The following is a 20,890-nucleotide window of genomic DNA, read 5'->3' as shown; positions in this document are numbered from 1 at the left end:
GAAGAATGGTTGATTTACAATTCAACTAGCAAGGCTGCACACCCACGAAGTTCCACTCACCATTGTGCCGTCCTTCTTGGAATGCAGAAATAACGCTTCCTCTCGAGAACGCAGCCTGTGACAGAGAAAAAGGAAGGAGCACTCGCCATCGGCATTGGTCCTCTGCTATCACCGATTGCCGAGTTGCACAGTTCACTCTAACAAGACTGAGGATGTTCAAGAACTCCCCATCCATACCATTAATGGAGTAAGAGGAAAGGTCAGATTGCCTAGTTCCTAGGGGCCTGGCATTCCTGGATGCCAGGATGTGCTGCCCTCCCCCCCCCCTCCCTTCTACTGTCTGGAAAGGGCAACATATGTGACAGCGTTCACCAGTACAGTCGGAGGAGAACATGGGAGAAGGCAAAAAGGGCAACACACATGAATCCCTTATAAACAAGCAGTGGCAACTCTAGCACCAGCAATGTTGGACTTACATCCAGCCATTGCCGCCGGATTCAGCGGCTTCTCTCTTCGTCTCCCATCTTGGAAGCACTCCTTCCCGTAAGTTCAGTCCTGGGATCGGGAGTACAGTCGGAGGAGGACGTCGGAAAAGGCAAAAAGGCAACACACATGATTCCCTTATAAGCAAGCAGTGGCAACTCTGGCACCAGCAATGTTGGACTTACATCCCAGCCATTGCCGCCGGATTCCCACGCTTCCTCTTCGTCGTCTTCCTGTTCCCAGGTTCCATCTTGCAAATACTCCCTTCCCGTAAGTAAGTGCAGTCCTGGCCTGGGTGGATGCGCAGTACATTGACGATGGCGGAGATGGAGCAGGTCAGGAGCCCTATAGGGGTCCCGAGAGCAGATTGTGGCCAATTCGGGACGATGCCGGACGCCAGTCAGTATGAAGTAGCGAATTGCGGACCGCCACGTAGATTTGGGGTCGCGGGGTCATAATCCATGGGCACTACTCGTACGTTGCTCCAAAAAAGGGCACTGCACTGTTCCACAGTTGCTGTTAGCGGTCACCAAAGGCACTTGGTAGGCCGGTAATTGGGTCACGTGTCAACAAAGTGTCAGCAACGTGTCAACAACGTGTCGACCACGTGTCTTTAGCGGTACACTAATTTGGTGTCCCCAAACTGAAAACATCGAGCACCAGTATGGAAAGGCTTTAGACAGAAAGCCTTTCCAACAAGAGTGTGCAACTTCCGGATCTCTCCTGCACAATCTGCAGATACCCCGCGCCCACGGCGGAATTTTTTGTTTACGTCACCTTTTTTCAGAGAAACGCGGCTTTGCCGCAGAGCAGTGTGAGAGCACGTGCTGGGCACCGACCTTGTAGTGTAAAGCCCAGCCAAGTGCACGAGGGAAAACTCTCCAAAAGGCTCGCAGCGCGTGCGTCGTCGAAAAGATTACGTCAACAAAAAATTCCGCCGTGGGCCAATCCATCCGGAGTTGCACACTCTTGTTTATCTACTCTTGGTCGTATGCATGATGACAAGAGTACATAAAGAGTACAAAATGTACCCTTGATGATGATGACAGCACAATAACAAGCATGCAAGACGCAGGCCAGCTGCCAGCTCCAGCCAGACACTCTTCCTAGTACAATGGTAAATAATTACTTGCTCAATGGCCTATTCACAAGACAGGCACTTGCACGTTTTACTCGACAACAGGCACGTTTGCATTTTTGAATGCTTCACCGACCAGTACTACTACTAGCATGGCAGTGAGAAACTTTCGCTATTTTCGCGGCCATCACACATTCGCGAATATAAATCGCCGTAAACCTCTCCGTACACTGATTGTAGACCGTACAAGATCCGATTGAAAATATAGAATCGCAAACGTTTCTCAGTGTGTGTGTGTGTGTGTGTGTGTGTGTGTGTGTGTGTGTGTTTCTGCGTCAATGTTAGGTTTTGTGTTTCTCATTTTATTATGCAAAGTGTGCGTGCGGGTGGTTCACTGTTGGTCATCCACCCATGTATTGTGTATTCTTCTCTCTCATTATTCTTACTTTTGTAATTCTGTATCAGATACCGTACATGTGCAGAACTTGAACATTCAAAGCAGAACCTTTACTGTAGAATTGTAATCAAGAGCACTGTAATTTCACAAATTTTCGGTGTACTTTTATTTTCGGTACTTTCGGTGCGTCTGTTTCATACCTAAAATTTCAATACACCGAACAAACACTAACACATATAATCCAATAGGGAACTGCTTCTCTGTACCGAAAATTTCTGTTCACCTAGCCTGGCCTGTTGCCCTCATACCGAAAATATTGAGCACCGAAAATTTCTGAAATTAGAGTACTCTCTACTTGAGAATGTGTTTATTCACAAAGCCAATTGTGAACCATACTAGTAATCGGCATGACGTAAGAACTTGTATTTTCATGACGATTGTATCGGTTTATTAATTTTGCCCGTACAAGAGGCTTCGTAATGTTAAAAAAAAAACACATGGAGTAAGAACCAAAGCAAAGAGACGATTTCGTCACAAACCAAATTCGGTAATAAAATAGAACGCTCAGTTGAAGTGCAAGATTGAACACAACAGCTTGACAAGAAACCGTTACGTACCTATGACCTAGTACTAGTATAGGGAACAACAGGTATTGTTGCTGTAATCATAATGACAGCATACCGTAATAGCAAGAGTATATAACACACTCTTGGGGCGGTTATATACCGTATTTTCTCTAATAAAAGCCCGGTCTCCAATAATGACCCGGGGCGAGGGTTGTTTGAAATAATAAGAGCACTGTCTCCAATAGTAGCGCGGGTCACGACTGGAGTACGCAACACGTGTATTGACTGCATATAAAACAGTAGCACAGCATGCCATGCACATATTTGTAAGGAGGTTTGCGGTCTACTACTTCCTTCCTGGCGCCCATGTTATTGTGAAACATCAGTTTTGACAATATTCCTGCGTTTAGGGTTGAGCAAAAAATCAGTCTTGATATGGTCAGTTTATGCCTATATACAGTCCATTCAGAAAAAGATGGACTTCTAGCTTTTGGCCATAAATGGGTCAAACTTTGAGTTTTTTTAGAATTTTTTTCTGCAATCCCCTATGGAATCCTCTTCCAATTATGTTTCTGAAGTTTTTTTGTCCAAAAAGCAAGCCATAACAAGAATAGGATTTCGGCCAGGTTTTGCCCCAAAAGCACTGAATTGGGAAAAACTATAAAAATCCAGGCCGTGTGACCCCGCCTGCAACAGTGCATTGTGCGGTTCGAACCCCAGTTCAGGTACCCTTTTTGGACCCTTTTTCAAATTTCAAATTTTGCAGTACTGCACTGTGTACGATGAAATCAAGAAAAATCGCCAAATACGGGAGCTCGCCAGAGCCAGGACCCACCTTTTTATGAATGGACTGTAGACGGAGTTGGCTTGATGGTGGAGCAATGAAAAAATAGAAGCACAGTCTCCAATAATAGCGCGGGTAGAGCTGTCACTGAAATAATAAGAACCCCGGGCCCTTATTAGAGAAAATACGGTACTCTTGGTAATACTTGTATCGGATCTGCTACATCCGTCACTATGCGTCCATGGAGCTATGAAGCCGAGACCTCTGGTCGGCGGAGCTTAATGGGCCCCACCACCACACTCCATCATTCACCCCAGTGTCTGGAGATATGTGGATTTTGTAGAAAGAAAAAAAAAACATATTTCATAGCGCTGTTTCCATGATTGTCGTTGTGTGCTTAGGGCGCGTTCAGACTACCGATAAAAAGTGACCGATTGGGAAAGTCGCCGAGGTGATTTGATCACGTGACGTTACTGGCACGTTACCGGTGGGAAAGTTTTACTGCCGCGGCTGCTGCGGCAGTAAACTTTTACCGGCAGTAAAAAAGTGCTCAGGCTGCATGCGCGCTGCGAAAAAAAGGGAAAATCCCTTGTCAGTGCCGCGGTGAGAGCTGAAAACTTCACGGTAACGTTAGATTGTTATCGGTAGTGTGAATGTCCTTCACGGTTTATCGGCATTCACGGTTTGACGGGGTTCACGGTAGTCTGAACGCGCCCTTAGGGCGTGTTCGATGCCAGCTCTACATAAAAGGTCATGAACTTTGTGAGGTCATACTCATAAAATGTACTATAACAGGTTGTACCTGCCAAGTATGGGGTGACTTGCCCCGCAAAAAGGTGACGGCCATCTTAGATGCATACATCCCACTGTAACGGCATAACTACATACTAGTATATCATCCGCATAACCTCCATAGAAGATTACTGTATAAGCAGAAATATTCGTCTGGAATTTAATTTCGTCTTTTTCGTCCAAGGAACTTTTGGACTAAATTAAATGCCGGACGAATGTCAATTTGTCCAGCTACTCTATACACTCTTGTGATCCATGGACGACATTTTCAACCGGACGAACTCCCTTTCTTTGGAGTTGGACGAAATTATTGACGGACGAAATGTTCTGCCTCTACAGTACTAGTGTCAGTGCACATTGCTTACCTGTACACATACTTGTCCTCATCCATGCCTTTGCTGGGGACCGGGTGCACCACTGGATCACTCAATCGGGACGCGACTCGACTGCACATCCGACTCAGATCATCGTCTCCAGTTCGCAATCCGGGCCAGAGGTTCTCCACGGCATGTGAGAAAGACTGGTGCATGGTGCAAGACAAAGCCGGTCATCCACCAGTCTCCAACACACTGCACACGTTCTCTGAAACGGCAGATACGACGTAACTAACTAAAGTACTGGCTAGAATAATTATAGCATGCACATTAACCTGACACGGACCGCCAACAATTATACCAGCAGTCGAGTTTAAAATTCAACGAGTAATCGATAGGAGAAAATTAACGGTCGCTTTAGCCATGACGTCTTACCATCAAGAGTGCATACGTGCTATAGACTCTTGGATTCATGATAACCAGATGCAGACAAACACTCAAAGTTCAAACCATGTATTAAAAACTACCCTGTACTGTGTACAAGTATTTCATGGATGTCCCCTGCTGGGATTACATGTAGTAGTGTGGACTCTTGGTAGTACATGTACATGTACCTTGCACTGACTTTTACAGTGGCAAATAATTCAGGCTGAGCGCGACGCCGAGCGCGAGGGCAATCACAACAACGAGCCATACAATGAATTGTTCCACAACAACTATTAAACTTGGAGCTGCTATACTAGCTGCCAGAATGTCTATGGATATTCATACATGCCACATGGCATGTAACGGAGACCACTTGCCTTCGGCCACCAGATACAAGCAAAGTTAGTTAGTTGGCTGAAGGAGGACGTGTCATCTCTCACTCCCTATCCAAACAAACTGACTCACTCAGTCATGAAGCCGGCTCGATCTAGATCTGTATCTCTAGCTGCGCTACCAAAGCTGGAGTAGAGAGCACACTTTCGCGAAGAACTTCATGAAGGGCCAGATTCTTGAATCACAGATTTTTGTAGTTTGAGTACAGGAAAAGTATTGCAACAATGCTTCTGATCGCTCAGCTGGGTCCTTCGTGCAACAAGGGGCTTCTGCAGCACGTCCGGGCACTTGGTCCGCGAAATCAGGCGATTGGTTTGAGTCTTTGAGACACCAGCACTTGCCAAAAGTGTCACCCGCAACGAAACAAAACAATCAAAAGTGAACCCAACTCTCCTTTGACCACTCAACGACACCACAACACAAGCGACGATTTCATGCAATCATGGGATGAAACCAGGGAGTCCCAGCTGAGTGGAACTTGTACTTTTGAGTTTTCTGATGCTTGCCTTACATTTACTGTATCCCGATTTGGGAGGGTTTACGTGATTAGATTATAAAATCCCACCGTGCAGTCGATTTCGAGCTGTCGAGCTGTCGCCCTGGCCTTGTATTGGCCTTGAAACGCTGCATGCAGAGGACGTCACGGGCGTCACATCAGTAGATTCAGTACAGAGCAGTGTGCATGACTTTGATTGTGTGCAGTACATCAGGTACATCTCGAGATGGGATTTGCAGAGCAGTAGAGAAGCTCCGAACTCTGGCCAGACAGTCTATCATCTCCCAAAAATTCGAGTCCTCCGTTGTAGGCAGCCACCTGTTATCAGGCGAAGGAATTACATCCGCTGCCGAGGAGAGGATTTGGCGATTCCTGCCATGAACCCGAAAAGTAGTGGCAGCGTGTTTCTCGAGTATCGAATTGAACTCTACGCGAGTGCAACATGATGTAAAGACAACTTTGAAATTTTGATCTGAGCGTTTCACTTGTGGCAAAATATTTTCATCCATTCCTCACTACCTTTACCGATGATGAAGGATGAGCCCATCACGGCTTCTCTGCCGATATCCAGTGGCCGAGGCACCTCACCTGGACTAAGCCCGTGTGCAACTGCGGCAGAGCCGACCCGCCAGTGTCCCGTTTCTCCTGCTGACTTCGTACGCGGCGGAGCTGCCGATGATGGCCATCAAATGGCTCGTAGAACTCCCGATAACATGTTGTTCACAACGTTTCAAAGCCAGGCGCAGAACAAGGTAGGAGCCCTAAACACAGTACAGTTCTGTTCATTGTACATCTCCCCTAGCTTTGGCGTGGCTATTTGTTTCGCTTCAATTATTTTCAATTACGGTGTAAATTGCATTTTGCAAAGCCATGTCATTGGAGAAGTCATAGGCTGTTCTGGACAGAGCGTTGCACAAGCCTGCCGGCGTTTTGGCATCTGGCTTGGATTGGCCGTGGCAGCATTAGTATCATGATTATTACTAATATTAGGTTTGGGTGATTCAGGGCATCTCGTGTGGACTACGGTTTGTTCACCTCCACCTAGCTCCCCTGCATTTCAATGCTGCAAGCGCACTCACTCATTATACTTTCTAGTTGGCGATCAGGAAGATACCCAGCATACCACACGGTTATGTGCTGAGTTTGATATTCTCCGGCCACGCACCACCTCGCCTGGAAGTCCTCGTGGCGTTTCTGGGGCGCACCCACGCCCTTTCCTCCCCAGGAGCAATATCGCTCGCGTTTGTGTTTGCTTCTGTACGAAGTAAAATCACGATAATTCATTATCAGCGGGTACGCGTAGATAAGGAGTTTGAAGGCCTGTACGACGCAGTCGTGTGCACTGGAATCATTTCCCATCCTGCGATACAATCAGCATCTGTCTCATGGCGATGAAATTCTTATGTTCAAGAGAATATCCAATTTTAAAGTGTCCTGTCTTTCTTCCAGTGTTGAGAAACATTGCACTCAATTGTTAGCACGATCCTTTCTCGTCCTTGCTGATGAGGTATCACATCATCTGACTAACACAGCCGGCAGTTTCCAATGTGCCATCCTCGCTGTCGTTCTGTGTGTGTGTGCGCGGGTGTGGGGTGTATGTATATGCGTGTGCGTGCACTTGGCATGTCGTGCGGCGAGAGATGAGAGGTATCGATCTCGCGACTCTGCCCCCGCGAGGGCAAGTCCGAACGCTGTTTTCGAAGTGTTTGGCCTAGTTCCCTGTCAGCGTGCTGTCATCGGCTAGACGACACTGTGTGGAGGGTCCACAGTATTCCGAACTCGACATGACATGCACCCGTCAATCATTGACCAGTATCTGAGTAGGCGAGAGCCTACAGCGGAAACGGGATCCCCATCATCTCAATTTCCCCATATGACTGGCTAGATGGCTGCTCACTATGGAGTCGATTCCTGTGTACTCAGGCATTCAGTTGCCAAATGCTCTCATGTGCACCACACTGCAGCGGATTAATCTATATAATTCTCTCTCTCTCTCTCTCTCTCTCTCTCTCTCTCTCTCTCTCTCTCTCTCTCTCTCTCTCTCTCTCTCTCTCTCTCTCTCTCTCTCTCTCTCTCTCTCTCTCTCTCTCTCTCTCTCTCTCTCTCTCTCTCTCTCTCTCTCTCTCCCTCCCTCCCTCCCTCCCTCCCTCCCTCTCTCTCTCTCTCTCTCTCTCTCTCTCTCTCTCTCTCTCTCTCTCTCTCTCTCTCTCTCTCTCTCTCTCTCTCTCTCTCTCTCTCTCTCCCCCCCCCCCCTCTTGCATCATCATACACACTATTGGGAGTCATATCATCTGGAGAGATAGTATCATGGTCAAGTTGAACCTGACATGGTGTGGGTGTGCCTGTTCCATGTTTACTCGGGCCAGGTCCATGTTAAGCCTGCAGCACTGGTCTTGGCCATGCTTAGTATCGGAATGGCATGGCCTCAATTGCGATCAGGCGTTTGCATGGGCGGTGGATCGCGTAGAACATCCAAATCCGGTTTTGAAATGCACATCGTCTCAAATACTATAGTCTAGCGCCGCCTCCCTAGATGATACGACTTCCTGATACACGTATGTGCTCGTGCACACATACACACACGTGCGAGCGAACACACACACACACACACACACACACACTATTTTAAATCATACGAAGCATTAATTTCACCGCCTATTTTGTGTTATGCGTGTGGTCACGAGCTCGAGATTCGAAGTTATAAACACTTCACTCGCCAGCACCGCTGCCTGCAAGGCCGCTATGCGCTATGATCTACAGTAAAACCGGTGACTATTGACCACCCCTTGAGGCCAGAAAAAGCGGTCTTTATTGGCAGGTGGTCCTTCGGTAGAGGTTTGCACCGCAGAACCATGATAAATGAATGTGAGACCGTCCGCGCCTGGCAAAGTGGTCTGTAGTACCAGGCTGGTCGCTAGTCACGGTGGTCTGTAGTACCAGGCTGGTCGCTAGTCACGGTGGTCCTTACTAGGGTCTTTAGTTACAGGTTTTACTGTAACTGGGTGTGTGATTATTCTGTGTGTCCACCTTGCAGGTTCTAGACCTGGTTGAGGATCTGCGCGACGCGTTCATTGCCAGGCGCAAGTCAACGTCCACGAGGGATACAGTGCCTGGTGAGAGTACAGCGCTGCAGGGGAATACCTATAGAGGTTATTCTGCGAATGATGTCATGGGGGGGGGGGGGGGGGGGAGAGAGAGTCAGCGGATTCGCTTTTGGGCCGAGTCAGCGGATTCGCTTTTGGGCCGAGTCAGCGGATTCGCTTTTGGGCCGAGTCAGCGGATTTGCTAATGGGTACTACCAAGAGTAGATAAACAAGAGTGTGCAACTCGCGGATGGGTTGGCCCACGGCGGAATTTTTTGTTGACGTAATCTTTTCGACGACGCACGCGCTGCAAGTCTTTCGGAAAGTTTTCCCTCGTGCTCTTGGCCGGCTTTACACTACAAGGTCGGTGCCCAGAACGTGCTCTCACACTGCTCTGCGGCAAACTGCGCGTTTCTCTGAAAAAAGGTGACGTCAACAAAAAATTCCGCCGTGGGCGGGGTACCTGCAGATTGTGCAGGAGTCTGGAGAGATCCGGAGTTGCACACTCTTGTTTATCTACTCTTGGTACTACATGTATGTATGCAGCGTGAGTCTCTAGTGCAAGTGCAGCGCTATGCCGCGAGTGGGCGGCTTCATCAAAGCATCTCCACTGATGACTTAATTGCATAACCTCTATACTATTAGGTGTGGGGAGTACTTGTGAGAGTGACGGCGATGACGAACTTTGATAGCTAGCCGATCCAGGATAAAGCCACTGTCTCTGTCTCTCTCTGTCTCTCTCCCTCCCTCTCTCTCCCCCCCCCCCCCCCTCTCTCTCTCTCTCTCTCTCTCTCTCTCTCTCTCTCTCTCTCTCTCTCTCTCTCTCTCTCTCTCTCTCTCTCCGCTCCTCGCAGATACCCCAGTTGGCATCCCGTTATACCTTATACCATTGCCAATGATATCGTGAAATATACCTTTGGTGGGGGAGGGTAGAGGCTGTGCAGTGTTGGTAAATGTGAGTCTCACCGCCCTGGCCCGTTCTCTGGCATGGTACATTTTGTTCCTTTTTTGGAAATTTCATCCCTCAGGTCAGACAGCAATCACCTTTTACTTGACGCGTGTGTGTGTGTGTGTGTGTGTGTGTGTGCGCGCGCGTGCGTGTGTTTATCTGCATGGTGTGTATTCTGTTGACGTAATGCAGGTAGTGATCTGGTTGCGTGGATGCGGGACAATCGCAACCTCCCGAAATGTAAGTTGCTCTTTGCCGCGTGCTATTATTTTCACCACTTTTCCCAGCCTCTCATCACCGGGTGATGGTGGTGTTTGTTAGTGCACAGAGACCACTGCTGTACTGCAGTACACGCTACAGTGAGTGCGGTCGAGTTTGCCCACGGATCGATGTTGAATCCATTCGTAAATCGCCCGTGCCTATTCACATCGTCCCATGTGAATGGATTCCGGAACCGATTCCAGGGCTCATGACATGAAATTGAACGGCGAGATTCCATTCATCCATCATGGCAGTGATCGAACGCACCCAGTGGGATCTGAGCAGGAGACTAGCACAGAATATCCTCGTTTCTCAACAGTCCTGCTTTTGGAGGTTCAGGTTTGGAAACCTGTAGCCTCAAGGGACTGGTAAATCGTGTTGTCAATATTACAGTTGTCTGCATGTGACCTGTAGGGGTAGATTCTACTGTACGTGTACTCACGCACGCATGGACACATACAGTCTCTCTATCTATCTATCTATCTATCTATCTCTATCTATCTACAAAGGAGTAATTTTGGCAATTGCCGGCAAAGTGCTCAATTCACAAAGTGCAGCGCGTTTCACACGGAAATAGGTCCAGTTTGGATTTGTCGTGACTCCGAGTTTCATGCCACTGCAATCATCAGACGACTCTCTCTCTCTATCTTTCTTGAAGAATATGTTATTTGATTCGGCACCAGGTCACATGCCTAGATTTTTTTACTATTAATTTTAATAACACAGCCCTACTGGAAAACAGTTGGCGAACAAAGAGAAACGAGGAAAAGGACAAACCATAGGGGATGTAGGTTGCCAGGCGAAACACAGGGAAACGTCTTGAAAACACTTGACCTGGAATAATTTTGTGGTAGAGACACTATTGCCTGATTGTTTTGTTCTGTATGTATCTGCGTGGGTGTGCATGTGTGTGTGTGTGTGTGTGTGTGTGTGTGTGTGTGTGTGTGTGTGTGTGTGTATGTCTGTGTGTCGGTGGATGTGTGCGCACGTGTATGGTGTGTGTGTGTTTGTGTTTGTGTCTGTGTTTGTACATCCATAGCAAGTGCCAATCACCTAGTCTTCCTGTTGTGTAACCTGGGCTTCATCGTAGCTATACCTCCCGCCGGCCCGGGCCTCAGGCACACGGACTCGCGCAATGTTGCCGAGAAGAGTCGATATCGCTTTCAGGTACATTGTGCGTCCAACTCCCTTAGGCTGTCATCACACCATGGTACAAAGCGCTGCGTCTACGTCCACGTTAGGAGTTTTTGGTCGGTTGTCATGATGATCCGTATACGGGGTGAAAACGGGAGCAGAGGAAACGGGAGACGTGGACGTGGTATGGAGAGGGGGGGTATACGACTTTTTGTATGAACGTGCGTATCTCCCCCAGCCTTTTTCCGAGCGACCCTGTACTTCGATGTACGTGGGTTCAAATTTCTCCAAAAACCTGACTGTGTCACACAGTGTGTGTACGCGTCAAGAACTGTGCCTGTCTGATGACACGACCACCCGTTTTGGTTTTTTCACCATAGACGTAGACGTAAACGGGAGTCGGAGAACGTGGTGTGATGACGGCCTAAATGTTTCGCGACTACAAGCGTTTGTAAACAGACTGAAGAACAGAGCTAGCTTCAGTTTCTTCACAGGCAGTACTTTGAAGAACAAATTCCACAGCCACTTTCATTGCCATTGCACCAAGTGGATACAGGCAGAAATGAAACTAGCCAGTGCAATAACTGTGTTTGTGACCGTGTGTGTACGCGTATGTGTGTGTGTATGTGGTGTTGCTTGCAGAATCATGACTACCTGCCGAGCAACGTAGGGCGTAACACAGACTTTGACTATGGTGAGTTCCGTACGAAAGTTGGTTTCGAGCCGCTGGGAATGCGTGGTCTTTCCTTCACGATGTCACGATGCCGCCGCACCACGTCAACACGTTTGTGCACAGATGTGTGTGCGTGGGTTGCACAGGCTCCCTGTTGTCTGATTTGATTGTGTCTTCTGTGGTTGTCTTTAATATGCTGTTGTTTGTGGCGGTCCTTGTTGTTGTTGCTGCTGCTGTTGTTGTTGCTGCTGCTGTTGTTGTTGTTGTTGTTGTCGTTGTCGTTGTCGTCGTCGTCGTTGCTGTTGCCGTTGGTTGTTGTTGTTTTTGTTTTGTTGTTGTTGTTGTTGTTTTTGTTGTTGTTGTTGTTGTTGTTGTTTTTGTTTTGTTGTTGTTGTTGTTGTTTTTGTTGTTGTTGTTGCTGCTGCTGCTGCTGCTGCTTCTGCTGCTGCTGCTGCTGTCGTCGTCGTCGTCGTCGTTGCCGTTGGTTGTTGTTGTTTTTGTGTACAGCTGCCTATCTCTACCGTGTCATCGCACTCAGCTCACATCACAGCACTTTGCCGTATGAGCAGGTAAGTGTGACAGCCGTGCATGCAGCCCTGCCATCGTACTACAAAAAAGATCACGCCACCCTGTTCAACATGTGCAACATAGCACATACTGTAACACATGTAATTTTAGGTGCATTAAAATTTCGGTGCCGGAGACCTGCCAGGTTTCAGGTGTAATTTAGAATTGGGTGACCAGCATTCCCTTCACATACCTTGCATACTCTAGTGCCTTTTAGGTGTAATTTAAATTTAGGTGCCTGGTTTCTCTACCGAAATCACCGAAATTAAAGTTACACCGAAAATCACGTGTTTTACGGTAGTTAGACTCGGGTGGAGAGCCAATTGATTAATTTTTGAGGAGAAAAGAGGACCACAGAGCTACAGTTTACGCCAAGAGTCCATAAACAAGAGTGTGCAACGCGCGATAGGCTCTTGTCACGACTCGTTTTCAACATTACGTCATTTTCATGTAGCGAATGTCGCGGCCTGCACGCACGCGCAGCTACATGAAAATGACGTAATGTTGAAAACGAGTCGTGACAGACATTTATTCGGCGTTGCACACTCTGGGGTTTATGGACTCTTGGTTACGCTATAATATCCACTAGGACCACCAGTTACTTTACAACCAGCTCATGCGATAACACTGCACAACACTGGCCAACGCTCTTTGGTCCTCTTTTCTTCTTATACGTAGTGCATAATGCAATTTTCTGTGATGTCCTACGATCTATAAAATTATAATACGGTCACTTGCTCACCAGCACTCTGTACCCATAAGAATAGCGTTCTGTGTACCCACTTCATCATTGTTTGGGAGAGAAAACTGTGTGGGTGCAGAATATCAAGCTTTTACGGAGGCATGATTTGCGATGGACAGCTGTGGGCGTGAGATGAAAATGCTAGATTTGGCATGTCGGCGTGACTATGCATGTGTGTGCGCCCGGCTGCGTGGATTTGTGCATGTGTGTGTGTGTGTGTGTGTGTGTGTGTGTGTGTGTGTGTGTGTGTGTGTGTGTGTGTGTGTGTGTGTGTGTGTGTGTGTGTGTGTGTGTGTGTGTGTGTGTGTGTGTGTGTGTGTGTGTGTGTGTGTGTGTGTGTGTGTGTGTGTGTGTGTGTGTGTGTGTGTGTGTGTGTGTGTGTGTGTGTGTGTGTGTGTGTGTGTGTGTGTGTGTGTGTGTGTGTGTGTGTGTGTGTGTGTGTGTGTGTGTGTGTGTGTGTGTGTGTGTGTGTGTGTGTGTGTGTGTGTGTGTGTGTGTGTGTGTGTGTGTGTGTGTGTGTGTGTGTGTGTGTGTGTGTGTGTGTGTGTGTGTGTGTGTGTGTGTGTGTGTGTGTGCACCCATAGGAGGCGCTGGATCGACTTCAGCGAAAACTTGCAATAGACTGGCGAGCAGTGCAGAAGTGTGCTGGTGATCGAAGAGCGTGAGTCCTAACATACCGATTTCTTACCGTACTACTGGTGTGTATGTGTGTGTGTGCTGTGTTACTTGCTATGGGGATAGATTAGAGTGACACACACACGCTCGCACACTCGCGTGCACACACACACATACACACACTCTCTCTCTCTCTCTCTCTCTCTCTCTCTCTCTCTCTCTCTCTTTGAAAAAGAACCACCCCCGTGGATGACATGGTTGACAGATCATTTTCACTTGTTCTGTCTACTGTGTTGTGGTATCATCAAGTCTATGTGATGATTAGTTATATTGAAATAGAATAATGCAACGAAGGACTGAGAGAGGACGACTCGTCACGCAGTCCACGGTATACATGGATGGTGCTATCATGCTTGAGCGAGCCGGTGGTGAGAGTGGCAGAGATTTTGCCAGCTGAAACGAGGCGTTCACCATTGGCAGCATGCACATTATCATGGTCTGTGGCCAGATTCTCCACAAAACCACCGAGATGCGCTAACTGATCGACGCCAATAGCGTCAACGTCACTTCCCGTATCGGGGATCCATTCTAGAGAGGTAGTGTCAGGTTCAGTGCACAATTGCGTGTCGACTGGCACCGTAGGAGATGCATGACACTGAGCGCGGCGAAGCTGTAGTCGTCCCAGCATGCGCTGCGAGGACTGGTCAGCCGGTTTGCGGGATTTTCTGCACACCGCTTGGAAATGTCCAATAGTCTTGCAGCCGCTACACTTCTTGCCGTGTGCAGGACACTGCGACTTGCTGGCGTGGGGAGTGCGACCACAATTCAGACATTTCGATGGCATGGCGGACGGCTGTTGCTGTCGCGGGTTACTGCCCTGTTTAGACCGCTGGTAATCTGTTTTCCGAGCGGCATTGACGGAGCTAGTGCCGGGGATACTGCTGCTCGTCCGAGAGGCTGCCTCCTCCGCTCGACACAATTTAATTACCTTCCCCAACGTTAGATTGGTGGTGGCAAGGAGCTTATGGCGTGTCTCCGTGTCGAGAATGCCAGTAACCAGGCGATCACGCATGGTCTCGTCGTACCTGGTACGCTGTCCCTGCTGGCATTGACTGCATACTCTGCTTGAACAGAAGTTGCAGAGTGCAGCTTCGCTAAAATCGCAGCAATTGTGGATCTCCCTGAGGGAAGTCAGGTAGTGATCGAAGGACTTTCCATGCTGCTGTTGGCGGGCATAGAAGGCGATCTGGTCCAGCAGAGGGTTCCGCTGTCCGCGAATGTATGCTTGTAGAGCCTTGATGAGATCGTCGTCGTCGTGGTTGTCAGCCAGAGGAATTGTGCCCTCATGAAGAAATCTCCGGAGGTCCTCGTCCAGGCACTGACGAACAGTTGCCACTCTGGTGGCATTGTCCTGGGAATCCAGGTGCTGGCACCGGGCGTAGTCCTGCCAAAGACCTTCCCAGGCGGCAAACTCTGCGAGTGAGGCAGAGGCAAGTAACAGAGGGCGATCGACCGAAACTGGTCTCGCCGCAGGTACATGTACGCGTGCCGGTGGGGCTGGGGGTGGACGTTGCGGTGGTGGAGGTTGAGAAATGCTCCTCAAAGTTCGCTCCGCGAGCTGTGTCAGGTGTTGCTCGCGGGTAGCGGCGGTCTCCATCTGCTGTCTCATGAGCTGGGTGAGGGCAGCAATGTCAGGGCTGAGTACTGGTGTGTCTGATTCCGCCATGCCGAAACGGAAATAATTTCAAATAATTTCACTTTATTTGAAAGACGAAGCGCCAGAGGTAGATCTACTAGCAAGACCAAGACCTGAGAAAGACTAATGGAAACAGCTACTAAAACAAGTTCACTGCGCCATGTGGTATCATCAAGTCTATGTGATGATTAGTTATATTGAAATAGAATAATGCAACGAAGGACTGAGAGAGGACGACTCGTCAGGAAACTTCCAAGGAAAGACTGACCAGCAACAAGAGACATGCACTGTCGATTATGGGCACGGAGTACACACATGCATGCATAGTATGAGTAGCATGCTGTAAGGTCATACGCACGTCCATGCAAGGAGATGCAGTACCACAATAAGAAACACGAGAGTGCAAATATGTGCGATGTACACGGGTACACCACGTGTGTTGTGGAAAGTTTTTGGTTTACCTAAGCTCAAAAGCACCTTTGATGCCATACAGTTTGAGGCAGTCCACAGCGCTATCTCCACGAGAAAGACAATGCTGCTGGTTGTTGTTTGGTGCGGCTGCTGCTGCTGCTGCTGCTGCTGGGGGTTGTGTTTGTGCGGGCGTGCATGTGTATGTGGGGTTCGTGGGTGTTTTTATGTGCACTTGCATGTGTATGTGTGCCGCTAGGGGTTACCAGGTGTAAACGGCCGTCCGAGTTCCCTTCGGGAACCGGCACAATAATTTTCTCTTAAAAATACCTTTATGTGTATGTGTTGCAGGATTTTGAAGGCAATGCCAGCAGAGGAACGTCACTCCTGTTATCTGCAGGAACGCAAGTTCTGGAGAGTGGTGCGTCCTCCGGTAAGTACTTGCGCGTCCGTGTGCCTGCGTGTTGCCAACACTAGCTTTCCTGTCACACCTGTTACAAGCTTCATCATGCTTGCTGTAGTCCTGCCGTGTATAATGTAGCAGCCAAAGCATGAAAGTGTTTTACGTTGTGACGCACTCTGTGTCATATGTTGTTGCTGTGGTGCTGGTGGTGGTGGTGCTGCTGCTGCTGCTGCTGCTGTTGCCATTGATCTTGATCTCGTTGTTGTTGTTGTTCTTGTTGTTGTTGTTGTTCTTGTTGTATATTGTCTCATTATTGTGTGTGTCTGTCCTTGTGTATACGTGTGTGTTGCCAATTGTCCTGTGCAGCCGCGAGCGGCTTGTCCCCTGCGGTCGGCCGACCACCCGTGGAACGAGCCCAACTCTCACGAGCAGCTGCTGGAGTCGACCGAGGCGAGCATCGCCACCGGCCGCTCCACGATCTCCAACTTCACGCTGGACTCGTCGGCCTCTCTGACGGCTCTGGACCGCCTCCGCTCGCGCTCCATGGGCAGCCGGGAGCAGATAGCACGGCGACGGCGCAAGAAGCAGACGGAGCGCGACGTCAGCAGCCTGCCGACGGTGCGGCCCAGCGAGAGCCAGCTGGACCATCGCATGCAGTCCATGGTCAACGACAAGCAGATGCGCAACGACATGTGGCTGCGCTCGCTGCAGGACCCCTACGGCGGTCTGAGCCTGCGCACGCTGGACGAAGGCAACACAGCGCCATCGCTCGCCGCCATTACGGGCCGCACCGACCTGGCCAACATGGAGGCCAGTGCTAACAGCACCCCCGAGCAGCAGCGAGGAAGCTCCGTCGGCACGCTATGGAAACCCATCGCCGAGGCAACCAGTGCCCCGCGCCACTCCAGCCTCACCTCGTCCGTCGGCGCAGGCACGGAGCGCGAGGATTGCTTGGCGCCGCATTCGCGCGGCTCGTTTTCGTCGCTGCTGCGCGCTCCGCGGTCGGCGTCGCCGGGCAACTCGCTCACCGTCTGTGCAGGCTCGGTAGGAGACGGTCGTCTGTCGCCCTCAGCTGCTTCGTCTGATCTGGACGAGGCGTCACCGATTGTAGAGGTTTGTTCTAGAAGATGTACATGTACATGTATACACACTTGAGAGGGACGAAAAGCGTTTCTTCTGTAACTCTGAGTTTCACGGTTTTAACCGATCATCAGACAGCAACTTGACTACAATTTTCAGAAGATAAGATTGATATAGGCTGCAAGCTTGGATCATAGCGCGAATGGATGATCCGGGCTGATAGTGTAATTGTATATGTACATGTCCAGTACTGCTCAATGCCATCCAGTCGCGCCGCTTCAAGTACCGGTACGCACGGGACGTTGCGCAGCCATAGACCTGTGAGCACTGCGGTGCAACATGATGCAAGGCGCAAGCTTGAGTCGGACGCGACTGGATTTCATTGAGCAGCATTGTTGTTGTCAGCATGTATAAGAGAACGTGGTCCTGGTGGACTGTTAGTCATAGTTCGTAGCACGTTGGTCCTTTCTCTCATACATGAATACTGTTGGCTCACCATCAAAGTTTGAGTCGTCAACATGCTTTTTTTTTATCTCGGGTGGTGAGCCAATTAAATTATGGTGAAAAAGGACTGTATAAGATCTGGTCACGTTGCTGGACAGTTAGTCATAACTCGTAACATTTTGTCCTTCTCCTTTCTCACCATAATTTTTTTATCGGTACGCAAATCCGGTGACATTAGAGAGGTTCCGCATAACGTAATTACGTTAGTAAAAAACGTAGTCGATCTACGGAAAATCTTACGTAAACTGCATGCGCATCTGGGTTCCGCCATACGGAGTTTTCAAATCACGTAGCTGCCCTTGGCAACTCCGAACGCGGCAGTGTACGACCAGATCGACCTGGGGAGAGAGTCATAAATTTGTACCCCAATCCACTTACGGACCAGCTACGTTATCAGAGCCCTATCTACGTACTCTCCGTAGACAACTTTCCGTAAGTGGAGTGCAAACTCGCGAATTCACGGGTTTTTCCCGCCCACTAACGTAAAGTTGCTCAATTTTACGTAGTGCGGAACCTCTCTATTGTGTGGGCCTTGAGACCGACTTAGTTCAGCTTTTGAAGTAAAAAAATCACGCAACTGACTTGCGTTTGGCGTTTGTGAGAGATGCGGATACTAGCAACTGAGGCTTCTGCGTACTACCTGCGTTATGTTTATGTGGCTCCTGCTTTCCAGTGTTTGCTCATTTCCACCCTTTTTTTGCCCTTGCTCTCTGGCCTGTGTTGTGTGTGTGTGTGTATGTGTGTGTGTGTGTCTGCAGCTGTCAGAAGAAGAGGTCATCCAGAATGAGGTAGGACGCGAGCCTCCGTTGTGTTGTGTTTTGCTGTCTATTGAATGGGAGCTATGCGTAATCTTCCCGTCGTTTGGTTTCGCTGGGCAAGTCCACTTCAGCCATACACACTGTGATACCAGCCCTGCATAAAAGCTCATGAACTGTGTCCAGTTCTACTCATAAATGCACTAGGGCTGGCTGTATCTGACGAATATGGGACGAGTTGCCCCGCAAAATGGCTGCAGCCATGTTTTATGCATAGGTGCCGAATGCAGCAGCAGCAGCAGCAGCAGGGTCTTACGCTGCACTGAGCATTTTCCCGATCAATGCTGACGTGTATATCGTGCAAAGTATGGATTTCGCAACATCCACCTCTTTTTGTCCGGAATAATCAGCAGGATACTGTATCATTGTGCTGTCGAGTGGCAAAGAACGACGGGGGGGGGGGGGGGGGGGGGGGCAATTGGTAGACATGGTTTCCATTTTACCGTTCACCCTAACTTCCACGGTCAGTCTGTACCGTTTTTTGTGTGTTTTCAAGACATGATTTTGGGTTTCTGACACAACGATCGGCTTGTGACATCACCCTAGTTGTAATCTTACCGTTTCGTTCTCCCGGTAAACAGAGCCTTCTAAGTTGTTGTCGAAACGATACCAAACCGACGGTATTTTGGGTGCTGGGTACGAGTACCGTTGTATTTAGCGCAAACGGTAAAATGCTAACCATGTCCAGTGTTCGTGATTGGTTGCTTACAAGCGATTGGTTTCCCATGTTCGCTTCCATCCTGTGTTACAGATTGCATCGCTGGAGGGTCGCCTGCATCAGCCATACCTCTCTGTCGAGCGAATCATCGGAGTGTAAGTAGAAATGGCTCACAGTAGATAGATGTACTGTAAAAGCAGACCATTTCGGTGGTGTTTTAGTTTAACTTTGGTGCCGACATTTTTACCGAGAATAAAACGCACTGAAAATGTCGGTACTACTGTTGTGGACATGGAAATCCAGTCGATTGACCGGGGCCGGCGCCCTCAGCGCGTACAGAACAGTGCATGCATGCAGTGTGCACAGTAATGCTGAGGCCGAAGACCTGTAGCGTGTACTGCTTACCCACGGCTGCATGGCCAGCGCCCTGGGGCCGCTAGACGTGCGACCGGATTTCCATGTCCACGGCAGTAGTACAAGACTCAAGTACACTTACCTGGAGAACGGGTTTACCAAAAATTTCCCTCCACCGAACCGCCGATTTTGGAGAATACCGAAAATTTCTGCTTTTAGGCCATGGTAAAAAATATCTTTGATTCTCAAGTACGCGCGCATCGATTTTTGGTGGCGCACCGACGATTTTTTTTTATTTCTATGCATGCATATGCGTGCATGAAAACGGTCAATGCGAAAGGCATGAATCCGGGAGTAGTAAAATACCGGTATTTTTCTACTCCCTGGCCTGAATAATAAAACGAGAGAGCTTGGAAGCTCAGGGCCCTACGCTATGCTTTTTTGCCTTGATGACCTAGACAAAAAAAAAGCATAGGGATGTTATAAATTCTTTCAAAAATTCCTTTTTTTTAGACATAACCTGGGATTCGAACCCGCACTATCGCGCGCCCTGCATTCATCCCCCGATGCACTTCGCATACATACTAATTCTTCCAAGTTGTTTCACATTGTGATCTTGCATTTGAAAGCCCTATTTGAGTTATATGCATTGTGGCCAGCCGTCTTTGATGGCACGGTACGGTAGGGGATAGGTACGGGACAGGTACGATCGAGGGTAATACGACACCGTCTCCCGTACCGTACCGTACCATCAAACACAGCTGGCCACATACAGCTTCCCGCAATATTCAAATAGGGCTTTCAAACGCAAGATAATAACGTAACGCAACTTGGAAGAATGGGTATGAATGCGAAGTGTATGGGGGAATGCATGTAGGGCGATAGTGCGGGTTCGAATCCCAGGATATGCCTGAAAAAAAGGAGAATTGAAAAATTTATAACATCCTATGCTTTTTTGCCGTCAGATACGGATAGCGCCAGGCGTGACACAAACAAACAAACACACAAACAAACACCAAACGAGAGAGCTTGGAAGCTCAGGGCCCTACGCTATGCTTTTATGCTTTTTTGCCTAGCTCATCGTACATGTTATAAGAACTGATGGAATTGTCTTTTTCCGTTCATTGGCCACATCACTGTATTGCAAAAACGTTTCAATCGGTTTGAATATTATGAGTTAGGCAAAAGTATTTGCAGAATTTATTGCGGATTGTTGTTT

General features: G+C 48.7%; 1 protein-coding gene across 2 annotated transcripts in view; it reads left to right on the top strand.

Moving 5' to 3' along the window:
* The first annotated feature begins 5,971 nt into the window (after positions 1-5,971).
* Positions 5,972-20,890, top strand: part of LOC135825289 (uncharacterized) — a 37,271-nt gene continuing 22,352 nt past the window's right edge. For both annotated transcript variants that reach the window (XM_065338025.1, XM_065338024.1), the window contains exons 1-11: positions 5,972-6,481; positions 8,764-8,842; positions 9,954-10,001; positions 11,062-11,189; positions 11,799-11,850; positions 12,337-12,398; positions 13,723-13,799; positions 16,209-16,290; positions 16,627-17,373; positions 18,603-18,632; positions 19,411-19,472. In XM_065338025.1, coding sequence (XP_065194097.1) covers positions 6,257-6,481; positions 8,764-8,842; positions 9,954-10,001; positions 11,062-11,189; positions 11,799-11,850; positions 12,337-12,398; positions 13,723-13,799; positions 16,209-16,290; positions 16,627-17,373; positions 18,603-18,632; positions 19,411-19,472 — 1,592 coding nt within the window. In that variant the 5' untranslated portion in view covers positions 5,972-6,256. The remainder of the gene's footprint in view (positions 6,482-8,763; positions 8,843-9,953; positions 10,002-11,061; positions 11,190-11,798; positions 11,851-12,336; positions 12,399-13,722; positions 13,800-16,208; positions 16,291-16,626; positions 17,374-18,602; positions 18,633-19,410; positions 19,473-20,890) is intronic.

This window comes from Sycon ciliatum, chromosome 9, assembly GCF_964019385.1.
Source record: "Sycon ciliatum chromosome 9, ocSycCili1.1, whole genome shotgun sequence".
Lineage (NCBI taxonomy): Eukaryota > Metazoa > Porifera > Calcarea > Leucosolenida > Sycettidae > Sycon > Sycon ciliatum.
This window is presented reverse-complemented; position numbering and strand designations above follow the sequence as displayed.